General features: G+C 32.9%; 1 protein-coding gene across 4 annotated transcripts in view; it reads right to left on the reverse strand.

Moving 5' to 3' along the window:
* Positions 1 to 16647, reverse strand: part of ATP9B (ATPase phospholipid transporting 9B (putative)) — a 459610-nt gene that overhangs the window by 199225 nt on the left and 243738 nt on the right. For all 4 annotated transcript variants that reach the window (XM_043972858.1, XM_043972842.1, XM_043972850.1 and 1 more), the window contains exon 11: positions 6940 to 7016. In XM_043972858.1, the coding sequence (XP_043828793.1) occupies positions 6940 to 7016 (77 nt within the window). The remainder of the gene's footprint in view (positions 1 to 6939; positions 7017 to 16647) is intronic.

Consider the following 16647-nt stretch of genomic DNA (forward strand, 5'->3'; position numbering starts at 1 on the left):
CAGTGCCCTATCCACTGTGCCACCTAGCAGCCCTCTGCCTCAGTTTCCTTAGCTGAAAACTAATATAATACTTGTAAAGCACTTAGCATAATGCCTGGCACACAACAGCATTATACAAATGCTAGTTGCTGCTGTTGTTACTACTAATATTGGCACCCCCTCACCCCCTCCACCACTTCTGTTACCTACTACTTGTGTTTTATGACTTTAGGCAGGTCATATAATATGCTTGGGTCTCAGTTTCCTCACCTGTAAAAACTAAGAGGGATGAACTAGATATCCTCTGAGGTTTCTTCTGGGTTTTGAGCTAAGACACTAAGAATTGAAGGTATGTTATTGTGAAGGCATATTATAGTCTACTATGTACTGTCATCTCCCCTTAAAAACTGTTATTTCACATTAAATTATAGGAGTGGAGACATAGATGTTTGATTACATACAACCATTCTATTTCCTTTTTTTAAGTTCTAAAGAGGTTACTGTGTAACAAAGATCAGAAAAATTTTATTCTTGATGGGTTTGTAAAAACATATGAAATGTTGATTTAGATTATATTTTTAAAATTCTACCAAGAATATTCCTTTTTGTGGATAACTGCACCTGTGGGGGAAACCCCTGGTAATTAATACCTCATTATGGTTTTAAAACTCAGAAATGTACATCATATATTTTTAATGTTCTGCAAAAGGTAATTATTAGTTGTCAATGCTAATTACATGGAGAAAATGAAAACTACTTAATTTCATGTTAAATTTATCATGCACATGTTTTAGTGAATGTAGTTTTTGAAAAGACAAGTTTAGTGTGATTACAACAGTTCAATTATGATGGAATGGCATTATTGAATTATAAACTTCAAAAGGTATTTTCAGATATCTGATGTGTATATAAAGTCCATCTACATCTATTAAATTTTCTGGTTCAGGGAAAAAAGTACTTATTTTTAAGAAAAAATATTAAGGTAGGTGATCATGAAAAGAGGAACATGATAATTTTCTAGAAAAAAATAATCTGAAAATTAAAAGGAATCTTGGCTTTTGGGTTGTTTTACTTTGTTTTATAAATATATGCTCTTGTCCTATTTGAAGACTTTGAAGGAGACTCTGAAGTTAGGCTTCCTGACTTAAGAGTAGATTCAATGGACATATTTCATATTATGTTTCTAACTGTTGCAGAACTCTCCTATCAACACAAATAAGGCACATTTAAGAATTAATACTAAGATCAGTTCCTGGATCATAGATCTGTAACTGGAAAGGGTCTTCTAGGAAATCTAATTTAGCCATTTCATTTTACAGATTATTTGCCCAGGATCACACTGAGAGCAGAGCAAAAATCTGAACTCAGATACTGGGACTCCCTCTTTTCACTGTACTATGTGGGGCAGGCAGGATTTTATACTCATTATTTTAGGGTTAAACCTCATGGCTTAAACTATTATTACAATAAAAATGTTATTCAAATTGTTGGCTTATGATATATACTCATTATAGGTCTAGGTGTGGGTCACATGGTTCAAAAAGTAAAATAAGGTAATTTTTAATTCCATGAACTAGAAGCATCAAAATTCTTACTTGAAATATTCATTGTCATTATCAATGAATGTTCATTGTAAAAGACAATAACATGACAATATTTAACTATCAAATTCTTTAATATACAATTCCACATATAAATGATGCTGTCATTAGTAAGCTTTTATTTTTATTCAGAATTTCATAACCACTAAAAAGAATTCAAGTAAATTTAGAATTTAGCAAAGAATTTACAAGTCAAATAATAAAGATATTTTTCAACTGAAAGCACCTGCTTTCCAAACTCCAAATCAGATGCATATTTAAGTGGAATTTAAAGACTCAATTTAATTTTTTTTAGTTTAGATATTTTCGACAATACTATGATATAACAATATATCCCAGATGTTATAATTAGGAATGCTTTTTTTTCAACATGTAACATTTTGCCTCTTTACTGCTGCCTGAAATTATAAGTTTATTTATGTTCACATTTCAGATGAAAGAGCACAACTTTTAATTGTTAGCAGCTGTAATATCAAAGTGTGCTGATTATACAAGCGAAGGCGGTATGTGTATTGTCATAATCCTAAGAACCATACTGTGGCTTGTCTATACGCTACTGAATTACTTTATTGTAGGTTTGCTTTTCGAGTTAATCCTTTCTCGATGAGGCTCTGAAACACTATGATTTGTTAATATTAATAATAGTTATTGTAAAAATGCCCCAAAGTTTTTTTTAATCCAAGTGGATTGACTGTAATACTATATTTCAAACATGTAGTCTTATTATAAAACACATACTCAAATTTTTAAACAAGTATTTAAATCCAAAAATATTACACCACTTTTGAAAGCAACTGCTAAGAAAAACCACAAGGTGATATGAATATATATATATATATATATACACACACATATAAAAATGCACATGATTGCTCTTCTGTTATATTAAATATAAATATTCACATAAAGTATAGATACATTAAAAATTAAATTATGTTTTTCAAGACAAGGAATGGACTCTCTAAAACTGTTAATTTTTTTCCACAGTAAGTATGCACTATAACTGTGCTGATTCTATTTTGTTCTATTATTTTAAAATGCAGTTACAAAGATTCAGATAATAAGAGGCCATTCTAATTCACATAATGGCATATATCACTTGTCTCTTTGTCAATGAGACGTTTGAAAGCATCTTTTTATTAGAAACACAAATCAATATACCCAAGGGATTGCAATAACTGCTTCAGGCAATTTGTATTATCATTTCATCCTTGATGTTCCTGCTCTGAGCAACTTATTATTATGAATGGCGTGAAAATGGCAACCTGTCACAATTGATTTTTCCTAACCTCCTGTAAGAATTTTCCCTTTCTTAAATGTAATCAAGTATCATTCTTTTAAATATGTCTAAGGCTAGCTTATAAGCAGTCTATAACTCCTTTTGCAATCCTTATAATTTAAACTTTCTCAAAATTATATTGTAAAGATAATTACATAAGCATAAAAACTTTCTATTTGTATACTTTTAAAAGAAAATCCCTCATTGCTCTAAGTAAATAGTTTTCAATCATTTAAGTATGTACTGTAATAATGTTTAAACACTGGTTCGAGCATTGGTTTTGTGAAGCAACTGTGAGCAAGAATATTCTGTTGATGGAGGTGAAATTCAAGCATTTATCTTTCCCTTTGAATTTATATTTTATCTAATAAGGAAAATCAAAGAACTGTATTTTTACTTTCCATAGCTAGAGAAAGATTACTACACAAAAACAGTATTCATCCAAAGGGACAACTAGGGATATCTGATAACACTAAGTTTGTTTGTAAAAGAATTTCAAATACTTTAAGAGATTTCTCATGCTCAATGTATTATCAATATTTAAGGTAGGAGTATAGGAATTTGGTAAAACTGTAGGACTTAGGACCAAATGAATGAATGGAACTCTAACCATTTACCAGTTATATGGTTTCTCTAAAAAACAACAACTATCATTCCTGGTAGCTGTTACAAGTTTTCTTCTTCCCAGAAACATATAGAAAATGCCTTAGCTCAAAGCAATAACATGCCATTTTTTTTTTTGAGACGAGATTACAAGAAATCAAACTTAAGGAAAGTTAGGAGAAATTGAATACTGAAGAGATGTAACATCATTGAAATTTCTAAGGCAGACACTGAAGAGATAGGAAAAATGGATGGAATGACTAGCAGTTAGAGGGGGAAAATTGGTGGCAAAAAAGTCTGGGAATTTAGGCTGTTATCCATTGTCCTATAAATCTTTACTTGTAAAAAGTCAAGAAAAATCTGTAAAGTGCATTTTCTGTGCTAGGCACCGTACAGAGCATGGCAGTTAAAAGAAAGGCATAAAGAGTTCCTGCCCTCAAGAGGCTCACAGTCTTAAGGGGAAAACATGCATATTACTATGCCAAATGAGATACATAGGGTAAACTGGAGGGAATCTCATAGAGAAGGCACTAGCACTTGGGTAGATCAAGAGGCAGGACTAGCTGAAAACTTTAGCTGAAACTTGGAAGAATTATGTACCCATGTGCCTAACAGCGTGCTGTTCTGTTGGGGGAAGCAAAAGTAAAATATTTTCTACTAATTTTGTAAAAGAGGAAAATTCAACCAGAAATTAGGAGACACAGGTTTTATTTCTAGCTTCACTACAAACTGTATGTAGGTCACTTAGCCTCCCTAGTCCTGACCTAACTATGCTTTTCTATTACTAAAATAAATATATGTATCTGTTCGGTATCCTCCTCCCTCTTGGCCATTCTGTTAGGTGACAGCTATCTAATCTCATCATCTGTAATATGTTAACAGATACTCATTAACTTTCAGGTAACATTTGTAAAATGAAACAAGGACCTTCTGACTGCAAAGGTAAGGTTTTAGACTGGCTGAAAAGATTTTATGGCACTCAACTCTTATCACATCCTTCACAACCAAAATATGCAGAGTACTGGGGCATTTCAGTAATAATGTCATGTTCATCATATTCACAATACCTGTGAATTACAGACTTGGATAATATCTTTAGTCATTTTTCTAGTTTAATGAATTTCACTTCATTTTTATCTCTATTTTTTATTGAGAAGCCTTCTCTCCTTCACTACCCTTGATTATTTAAATTTTATTTCCCAAACGAGATATACATTAAGTATAGTAACCCACCTGGTATTTATTCTATACAATGTGGTTTATTCAAGTATGTTTTATAAATTTTTCCCAAACTTTTACTGTATGATGATTTGTTAGCCTTCTTAGTTGTAGCAAAACATTCATTACTGTCATCAGGAAAATTCCCTGAGGAAATAGGACTCCTGGATCTCTTTCCTGTTTTGTAAATGTCAGTTCAGAGTTTAACCCCTTATAAGTATATTTTTAATTTATTTTTCTTCGATCTTAAACTTGTCCAGATGAAATTCATCTGTCATTTTTTTTGCCCATTCATATAGTCTAGGTGATCTTCTGTCAGTGGTGTTTTAACATGTAGAAGAGCTTACTTTTATATGCACACACAGACATTACACTGTGTAATCTCTCCTGAAGATATGTCTATTTTAAATGCAAAATAAGTCTTGCCTGAGGATCTATTGCTGATAACCCAACTCTTAAAAATGATTCATAAAAAATTGTTTTATCATTTATTTTGTGATCTTTTTTCTGAGCACTATGCCCATAAAGGGATAGGGAGAGGGGGAGAACCACCCAATTCCTTAACCATTTGGAGGTAAAAACCAGTTAGTAGAAATATAGAAAAGAAACAAAACAAAACAAAACAAAAATAGACGTCATTATTAGGGAGCACTTAAGTGCTTAATGAATATTAGTTAGTCTAATTAAGAAAATAATATAGACTAAAAGGAGCACATAAAGAAGTACATTAGGAGAAAGTCTTAAAAGCTATAGTTCCCCTCAAAATATTATCATAAACAATTCTATATTCACCTCTACTTTAAAAACTTTTTTAAATGAAAAAATGAGAATAAAAGAAGTTAAATATCTGCTATTATCTAGAATATTTTCTTTATCTACAAAAAGAAAAAATTCCTTCATTTTTGCTTTGTAATATTCCTGTAATAGAACTATATTACATAGACAATTCTATCCCTAGCAACAATTAACTTTTTAAGATAGTAATTTTGAGTAAACAAAAAAATTACAATGAACATAAACAAAAATCAGAGTTTTTTTTTCTAAATGACTGTATTTTCTGTTGGATTTATATGTAAATACCAGTAACAAAATGTCTTTCCTTTTATTAGTTGAAATACATAATAAATAGATACAGACATAGTTTCCCACCAAGTGAAGAAGATTTATCCATGCAAATTCCATTAGAGGTAATTGGAGTTAAACACATAATTCTCTTGTGTACTGGTGTAAGAAGAGTATCTTGGTTTATATTCTGAAGGAAAGGCAGTTAATAGAAACTTGGAGTGCTGGCACAACAGTGTTACAAATAGAGGTACTCTAGTAAGATTTGTTGGCATTTTCCTGATTTTTGAAGGATTAGTTAGTTCAGATTATATTTAAATGAAACAACAGCATAAACAGAAATATATATTTAAAGTTTTTATACCACTATGATACACAATTCTAAAAACTTCCTTTAAAATTACCTAAACACAAAATGTACTCTATAAAAACCTATTTTTAATGTCAGGCTAAAATGCACTAAATTACATAATAAATTAGTATTAATTTTCATATACAATTTTTTAAGACTGACATAAAACTTCTGAGTTTGCTTCATTATTGATATCTTCATATCATCTTCTTAGAATTCCTCCAAAAATGTTCACCATTTAAGTTACTTTATATTCAACAATCCTAGTAATACAAATAAGGTTATAATAGCCTACAGAACTGATCTTTAATATCCACCATAATTCTTCTAAAAAGTTAATGGCTCTGAAAATACTATCAATATAAATATCACTGAAGCAAATAAAATATTTTTGAAACATTATTAAAATTACTATGAAAAATTGATTTGAAAACTCTGAATAGTATATTCTAAAAATGAAGTATGAAAAATGAGCTAGTATATCTTGACCTTGCAAATGAATTCAGAGACCCACAATTACCTATATAATTCTGGCTATATTTTGTATGCTATTTAAATTGGGATTTTTTTTTAAGTGAAGGGTGTTAAATGTACCCTGATAAATAAGTCAATTTAAGTTGCTGAAAACAAACAATTAGAAATTTATCTTAGTGGACAAAGAATTATAGCACTATTACACAGTAGTACTATGTCAAATCATCAAGTAAATTAAGACTGCTGCTTGTTTAAATGATTCTTATGTGGTAAACTAAAAATGAACAAACTTTGCTGAATTATATATACTTTAAGATCACTGAAAAGAAAAATTAAATTAATTGAAAAAGCCACTTTTTAATCTAGCCTACCTTGTTTTTTGGATTGGATGTATTCATTACACTTCGAGTTTCTTTTCCAGTGTAAATAACAACACCTATTACAGTTCCTATAAAAATATAAAGACAGTCCTTTAAACAAAATTGTCCATCAATTGAGAAACAAAAATTAAATTAAAATCTAATATATAATGATTTTGCTAGAAAAATACAAGAATATTGATTATATCATCTATACATTAACTTGACACTACATGGCAATTGTCTAGTTTAAGAAAAGACTCCTTGAACTTCAAATCTGTGTATATGTATGGGAAGGAAGAAGAGGAATTCAGGTAATATTTCAGTAGAAAAAATAAGAGAATATTTAATATTCAAATGATTACTCATATAATCTAAATATGCCTTTTTGTTTACACATAAATCTTAGAGGAGAATTAAATGACTAAACCTTTTCATCACCATCACGAAGTGTTAATAGCCTTTCATTAGAATCCATGAAAGTGATAATATCCTTTCCCTGACGTCAGTGAAAGTAATAGCACCCTTTCATTACTGTCACTTAAAAGAGATGCTGAATCATTAACTGTCCAAAATATTAACATTTGAACTTAAAAACTTTAAAAATCAAAAAAGTGTTAGAAAAGTTATATTAAGGTTTATTTTTAAAGCAAGTTTCCAATTAGTACATAAAAATATGAAAGTCATAAATACTTAAATATGGTTTGTAGAATCTTATGTTTTCTGGTATACATTTATGTATAAAAGAGTACAGTATAGAATCTTTACAAAAACAGTCTATTCCACTGTTAGTCATATTGTTCCTTAAAAGTTGTTTTATTTTTTACAAAACAGATCCACATAATTTTAGTGGGAAAATGATTATACACTATTCTAAGGAGGGTCAGGGATTAAAAAAGCTTATGATGGGGGCAGCTAGGTGGCGCAGTGGATAAAGCACTGGTCTTGGATTCAGGAGGACCTGAGTTCAAATCCAGCCTTAGACACTTGACACTAGCTGTGTGACCCTGGGCAAGTCACTTAACCCTCATTGCCCCACAAAACAAAAAAGCTTATGATGTTACTGCATGACTTTTACACTTTAATAATCTGAAACCTCTGATATCAGTATACAGAATGATGCTACTTTAAATGCACATTATTTTTCATTAACTTAATATACATGCAAAAAACCTGGAAAGACAATTAAGAGAAATTTAGGGAACTCATATTTTTAATAAGAATATTATCAACAAGATTAACTATAATACTATAATGACAGACTTTTAAGCTACTGTAAATGGATCTGGTCCATATTAATTTTGTCCTAAAATTTAAAATGTATCACAAGAACAAACAAGGAAGTTGGAAAATATTATGTTACAATATATTCAGATGACAATTAATTGATACTAACTAATGTTATAGGAATACAGTTATATACACAGTAAAAGGGGTCACATGAAGTGCTGGTAATTAGAAATATTTGTTCATTTAAGTAATCAATATTACCTTAAATAATAATTATACATATTTCCCATGTGAAGTAACTGACCAAGATATTAAAATAAATGCTACATTAGAAATACTGAAAAATTTAAAATTTAAAATATACATATTCTAATTCTTCATTGCAGAAGATAAGACAATAAATACCTTACCTTTAAATTAAATATAGAATCTGGTCAATATATCTTGTCTACGTCAAACATTTTTTGTCTGTTTCATTCAAAACATGAATGCACCATTGGAATTAGGGAAACATGATGTCAGAGCATGGCCATTTATGACCTTTTATGTTATTATTATATTATAGCTATTATATATATAATATTATAACTATTATAGCTATTTTCAGAATCAAGTTTAGAAAAATAAATAATTATGCTAGATACTATTGTCCAAGAGGGAAGGAAAAAGTCCTTAGTATAAGCAGCACATAAGTGATAATCAAGGAAACTATTACAATTCAAATATTCTCTTAAATGCACTTTAGACAAATAAAATGATCAATATTCTAACAATGATACACATTATACATAAGCATTCACCCCACTCATGCATAGTATTATTTTTCTCATCAAGTCACTCATACACAATAAAATAAGCTAAATCTTAAAATATGGGTCTGAGCGAGGGGGAAATGGCAAAGTAATTAAAAGAAACCTGCAAATAAATGACAAAATGCAAATTTTAAAGTTAACAACACAACTCATAGTTTTATGGCAATTAAAAGTTTACAAAGTGCTTTTCTCATAAGAATTTGGAAAGTATGTAGCTGAATATTACCATTCCCTCTTACAAATAAAAGGCTAAAGTGACTTGCCCATAGTCACATGTCTACTAAGTAACAAAGCTAGGATTTAAATAAATCTAGACCTTAAGACTCCAAGTACCTTGCTCTTCTCCTCAATTATCTCTGAATACTTAAAACAAAAGAAAAAAATCAAAACAAAACAAGTAAACCTCCTCTCCCAAAACAACAACAACAAAACATGAAAATATAATTTCAGGTTAAAATGGATAAAAAATTTTAAAATAAAGGGAATTATTTCCAAAATTACAAATCTTCTGTTTGAATGGGGTACTTTAAAATTGATTTCTCATTTTGAGTGTCAAATTAAACTGTTTTTCTTTGTCTTAAGAATTTTTTCTAAATATAAATGAATATTCAAGTATGCTTTTATTTTTTAAAATATAACTTTCAAAATAAGGATAAAAGTCACATAATTTATGGTTAAAAAACAGAATACAAAACATTCATTTTAATCTGTGAAGTAACAATGAATATTTACAACATTACTTTCTTTAGCTGGTACAGTGTCTAATATGAAAAGTTACAATAATTTTGTTTGGAATATTTAATTATTTTTAAAGCCAATTTCTTTACCTTAGTGTAATTTTGTACATGCTCATGCTATGTTCATGCACACACACACACACACACACACACACACACAACCCAAAATGGTGACAAATCAAATTTTGAATGTGAATTCTTAATTTTGTTTTATTTGTTTGTTTGTTTGTTTTTGTTTTTGTGGGGCGATGAGGGTTAAGTGACTTGCACAGGGTCACACAGCTAGTAAGTGTCAAGTGTTTGAGGCCGGATTTAAACTCCAGTCCTCCTGAATCCAGGGCCAGTGCTCTAACCACTATGCCACCTAGCTGCCCCGAATTCTTAATTTTTAAAAATGTCCTTGATAATTTTTGTTTTTACACCAATCATCTACCCATATGCCTTGCCCCAAACAACTCTCCATTATAACAAAGAAAATTTAGCTAAGCAAAACCAATTATGAAAATCACCAAATCTGACGTTTAGGAATATTTTGCAACCATGGTCTGCAATGTCTCTAATAGAAGAAAAAGGTTTCATCTTATTGGGGAACAAGATGTGTCACCACATTACATCTCAATTAAGTTCCTTTTTAATGTTTCTGTTTATATTATTGTAGTGATTGTATACACACATATACATATATGTTGTATTTTTATCTCACACATATTCCAATTCTGCATTATTTGTTCTTCAACAGCTCATTCTAGAGTTCCCATGTTTCTCTAAACTGCAATTCCTCATCTTTGTAGTTACTTGTGGGCCAATAACATTTCATTTCACTCATATAACCACAGTTTCTGACGTCATTCCCCAATAAATGGAGATAATTAAAAATTAGCAAAAACGAAATGCTTTGTTTTAGGTAAAGTTAATCTTAAACATGGCCAAAATTATTTATGAAGTCTAGCAACTCAATATCTATAGTTTTCGCAGCCAGTTCATGTATAATATCATTAATGTAACAAATTCAAAATTCACCATATGGGTCAATTCCATTATTTCAAAATTTCCTGTTGAAGTATAATTACACAACAGTGGGGGGAAAACAACATTTATTCAGTTATTAGTAAAATTCCTGAATTTCTTACTTCCTTATTTTTATTGGTTCATACAAATTACTTTCAAATTACCATTCTTATTTTGACACAATGATTGACTGATTTCACCTCTGTGGTCTGAAAATTCTTCACTGATGGAGATTGCAACCTCTCCATGATTTTTTATCTGACATATCAACATATTCTTAGGCATTTCTTTCCATAAATTCTCCACACAGAGGTCTCACTGAATACAGTGGAGTCCTCCTTCCTCAGTAGTATCAATGAACCAACTGGCCTACTCATCTATAATCTCTCATTCTTAATTAAATTAAATGAGAGGATATTTGTTAAATGCTTAGTACAGGGGCAGCTAGGTGGCACAGTGGATAAAGCATAGGCCCTGGATTCAGGAGGACCTGAGTGCAAATCTGACCTCAGACACTTAAGAGTGGTTCTCAATCTGCCTCCACTTGGCAAACTGCTAATAGTGGTTCTCTTCCCTCCCCTCAGGACAAGAAGTTTGCCCTTACTGTAGTAAATACTTACCTGAGATAGAGCATTAAAGTACCAGTCAAGACCACTGATATAAAGTCACTGTCAAACTCAGATTATCCAAAACAGAACTCATTGTCTTTTCTACCATTTCCCCAACTTTTCTATTCCTTTCTAGGACACTTCCATCCTTGCAGTTAGTTACCTATGTAAATGATACCACCGTTAGTTTTCTATCAGTGGAGGGGGTTAGCTATTCTCCTAATTTACAGTATGCCTTTTCTTTATAGGTTTTGTTTTTAACTCCAACAAAAACTGCTACTATGAAAAAAATTTTTAAAGCATATTGGTCCTTTCCCTTTGTCTTTGGGGTATGTGCTTAGTAAATGTATAGCTGATTCAAAGAGTTTATAGTATTTAGTGATTTGGGGATATAGATTCAAATTACATTACAGAATGGGTGGACTAATTCATATCTCCATAAGTAGTGCTATATTATACTCCCCCCCTAGTCTAACAATTGCCTTTTCCTTCTTTCTGCATTTTTGAAAATCTGATGATTGTGAGATGTAATTACAGAGTTTAAATGTGCTTCTTTTTCCTATTAGTAATTTAAAACATTTTTTAATATGGTTGCTGATAATTTTAATTTCTTTCATTGAAAACTACCCGGTCATATCCTTTGATCATTTATGTAATGAGGGATTCCTTTTTTTCCCCCCATTTTGGAAATGGGGCAAAATCTGTATAGCAAAGGGAGAAATCTTACCTATAATCTAGGTAAGTCACACCTATAACATTTCTCTGATGTACTAGCACATTAACTCAATCAAAAAAGTAAATAAAGTTAATTGATGAAATCAAACTAATGCATTGTAATTCATCTTCTCCTAGATGTTCATTAACCAGTACTTTACAATATCATCTAAAATTTTCTAAGGAATCAATGTCAAGATCAGGTCAAATGTCTTATTTCATACTTTAGGCAATAGCACAGAGACATTAAGTAACAGGCTTCTAGGCCCACAAAGCAGTCATCATATCCAAGTCTTCAAAATCCAGATTCAGTACTCATAATTTGTAATACCCAGGTCACCCACTATAAAGCCACTGAGTCACAGGTAGCCCATGTGACCTCAGGAGAAAGATTTCCTGAGATTATCTTAAAGAAAAACAAAACAAAACAAAACAAAATGAACTCAGGTAGCTTACATAAGAACCTAGTAAAGAATTTTAAGTTAAGCCAATTGTCTGCCACTACCAGTGTATAACTGAATGTGAACAGGTGTTAGTATATACTAGCGTGTTTCAATCAATTAGTAATTGCAATTGAAGCAGAATATAATAAAATATATAACTAGATTCATTTGACTCCCCCCCAAGACAAATAGATTTTTTTTATCATGTGGCTCACCACTGAAAAAAAATACTGTCACAACAATGTTAGCAGTTTATTATCGTTAAAACACACACACACACTCAAAAATTAGACACTTAACAGAAACACTTTGTAAAGCAAAATCTCTCTAACCTTTCCAGATGGTCTTTTGGAGCAATCCCCCCCCCCCCAGTCTCCTCTCTGCTGTAAAAATGAACTCACTCTCTTTACCTTTATTTCCTCTACTCCATTTCAAGCACACTGTCCTTATATTTACTCGAATATAAAATCCCACCTTCTCCCTCCAACCACTAATGTTTAAACTAAATGTTTAAGACTCTATTATACTTTTTTAAAAAATCCCCAGTCCAGGGGCAGCTAGGTGGTACAGTGGATAAAGCACTGGCCCTGGAGTCAGGAGTACCTGAGTTCAAATCTGGCCTCAGACACTTAACACTTACTAGCTGTGTGACCCTGGGTAAGTCACTTAACCCCCATTGCCCAGCCAAAAAAAAAAAAATCCCCATTCTACTACCTACCTTTCATAAAAATGCAAAGCCAAAAAAAAAAGTAGACCCAGCCCTTAAGAAGCTTTTACTCTATGGTGGAAAATCATGCAAATAGAGAAGTATGTGCATATATGCATGTATACATCTACAGATATATGTATGTGCACACATACATATATACATCTCTTTTTTCCTACTTATCTTTCTAGATTCCATTCACATCATTAACCTTACCACAAGCTAAGTTTTAGTCAAATTACCTTATCTCTTCTCATATGTGTGTATGTGTATGTATACATATATATGCATATGTGCAGTTGACTCTCATTATTTGCAGTACTTATGTTCTATAAAGTCATCTGGAACACTAAATTGGTAACTTCTAAACCACTGCTCCTAAGGTAAATACAGGGTTACAACATTTACTTTAGTACTTTCAGAGTGGCCTCACTTATAGATCAGCAAATTTTCTCTTCTTTTATCTAAATGTGCCATATTGTTGATTCATTAACACTAAACTCACAGCAAAAAGCACTCTAACTTATGCCTGAACAAAGTTTCTTTTGTACACATTATTTCTGTCAGGAACACCACATCCTTCTTGTGCTTAGGAACACTAGCTATTCCTTTAGTTTTATGCCTAAAGCCACTTTAAGTAGTGAAATCACCAACAAAAAACACAAACATGCAAAAATATGTGGTACTAAATAGACCACAAAAAGGACACTTCTTTACAGTAAGAGCTAAAACAAGAAGGCAGAGTCACCTTGAGTCGACCTGAGTTGGGATCATGCTCTAATATTAGGCAACTCAAATTTTTCCTGTTCTCTGCATGCCTTTGAGGGCTATAAGGTGTGTTCAAGGAAAACTAGAATTTCTGGTGGGAAGCTGCCACACCCTTTTCAGGGTTGCTTTCTACCTTTGATTCATCCAATTCTCACCTGTGTTTCCAAGAAGCTGTAGACAGGCAAACCAGGGCTGAAGGTAAATGAAGGCTCACAAACCCTTTAGTGAGTTAGGGGAGATTGTGTACCCCAAGCATGTGAAGACTTCCCTTGGAAAACTGGGTATATGAGAACAATTGTTCCAACAGCCAAAAGGCAGTTGAAGCAGATGCTGTGGAGTAGTTAAGAGGTTGAATAAACCAAGGTCATCCACTGTTGTACCTCAAGTCATCACTAGTCATCTTGATTTTGTCTTATCACTAGACTTTGATGACTCTGGAAGACAGAGTGAAGGCAATAATTTCATGAAACTCTGCCTCACTTAAACACAATTTATGTGTGAAGCAAAAGACACCACCCATACCATTTTATCAATTTTATCTATCTCTAAGTCAAGTGACAAAGTGGCAGATGTGGATACACTGGAATCTGTGGTCACAACCCTGCACATAGGTGGCCTAGGCCTTAGGGTTGTCTTTTCACTGGAAGCAACAGTGGGATTAAGTAGCAACCTGTGTGTCTGGGCAGCCTTTTTGAAAGACCACACTGCTTACCTCCTAGTGTGAGAAAGGGGTAAAAAAGGTACTCTAAAAATAGTCTACTTCACCCAGCCCTGGCCTGCTTGTTGCAGCAGGTGAGGATCACATACTGCTGTCAAAATACAAAAAAATGTACAAAAATGTTTGCAAAAATGATTCAACTCACCATAGTTACATGGAATGTGTGCACTTTTATGGATAACACAAAACCAGTAGACCTGAATGATGAACAACTCTTATTGCAAGGGAACTCAGCAAATATCATAACCAAATAGAAGCCTTAAGTGAAACAAGGCTGACAAATGAAAGCCAGCTTACTAAAATTGGGGCTGGATACGGGTTTTTCTGTAATGACCACAAGGAACGGGAACTCCGTGAAGCTGGTGTAGGTTTTGATCACAAAACCGATCTATTTAACAAGTTTGTATGCCAACCAAAAAGAATGAATGACAGACTCATGACAAAGCAATTGGCACTTGCAGGAGAGAAACATGCCACCACCATGAGTGTGTATGTTCAACACCATGACCAATCCTGATAAGGTCAAAGTAAAAAATGTAGGAAGACCTGGAGACCTTTATGATCAATGTGCCAAGAGGACAAGCTTACAGTTCTGGGTGACTGTAATGTCAAAGTAGGTAGAGATTACAAGATGTGGCAGGGAGTCCTTGGGATGAATGGAGTTGGAAACAGCAACAGCAATGTTTGCTTGCTACTGAAGACTTATGTGTCTCATGACCTTCATCACCAACACTATCTTCCATGTACCTAAATGCAAGAAAACTTCATGGATGCACCCTCGCAGCAAACACTGGCATTTAAGAGACCATGTGAAAGGAGAAGAGATGGACAGGTTGTGAGAGTGATTAAGTCAATGTGTGGCACAAAGTGCTGGACTGATCACAGACTTATCCTCTCCAAGCTAAATATTTGCATTCAACAAAAGTGGAAGCCCCAAGGAAAGATGGCTACCAGAAGACTTAATATCAACAAATTAGAGCACTTCTTAGTGGGAACAGTTTGTTGCTAACTTTGGAGGGAAACCTGAACCAACGCAGGTTTGGCAACAATGGAGCAGAAAAGTAGTGAGCAGCTTCCAGAGACATGATGTACAAAACTGCATTTGCTCACCTGGGCCAGAACATGAAGACTGGTCTGACAAAAATGATGGGGAAATTCAGAAACTGTTTAACAAAAACCAAGAACCCCACAAGGTTTACCAGTGGAATAGTTCGTTTGTCTCTAAGAAGACAAATTTTAAAAGACAGCATTTAACTCCTATCAAAAGTACAAGCAAAGCTTAGGGAGATGTAGAATTCTTGGCTCAGTAAAATAGCAAATGAAATTCAGTGTATACTAATAGTAAGAATCAAAAGTGCTTTTATGATTCCCTGAAGGCTATTTATGGGCCAAAGACCTATGGCTCAGTGCTGCTGGAGTCATAATGATTGTGATAAGGACATGATCCTGGGGAAATGGGCTAAACACTTCCAAAATGTTCTCAACAGACCATCATCGATTAATACTGAAGCCACTGACTCTATATCTGAGGTTGAAGTCAGTTCCTCTACCTGAATATCCAACCAAAGAAAAGGTTTTGAATGTTTTTTGGCTCTTCTCATATGGCAAAGGGCCTGGTACTGATGCCACTTCGGCTGAGATTTACAAGGCAGGGGGTCAACTACTCATAGAAAAGCTGATCAAAGTCTTCCAAGTTATATGGCAAGAAAAGGTTATCTCCCAGGAGTTCAAAGATGTCTCCATTGTCCATCTCTATAAAGGTTAAGGAAACAGAATTGTTCTGTAACAAGCACAGGGGGAGGAGGAGTCTCTCTCAGTCACTGCTGGCAAGATTCTTACCAGACTCCTCCTTAATAGACTGATCCTTCACCTGGAAGATGGTCATCTATCTGAGAGCTGGTGTGGCTTCAGAAAGGGCTGAGAAATGGTTGATATAGTGTTTGCTGCTCAATAACTCCAGAAGAAATGCCAGGAGC

This window comes from Dromiciops gliroides, chromosome 1 (genome assembly GCF_019393635.1).
Source record: "Dromiciops gliroides isolate mDroGli1 chromosome 1, mDroGli1.pri, whole genome shotgun sequence".
Taxonomy (NCBI): domain Eukaryota; kingdom Metazoa; phylum Chordata; class Mammalia; order Microbiotheria; family Microbiotheriidae; genus Dromiciops; species Dromiciops gliroides.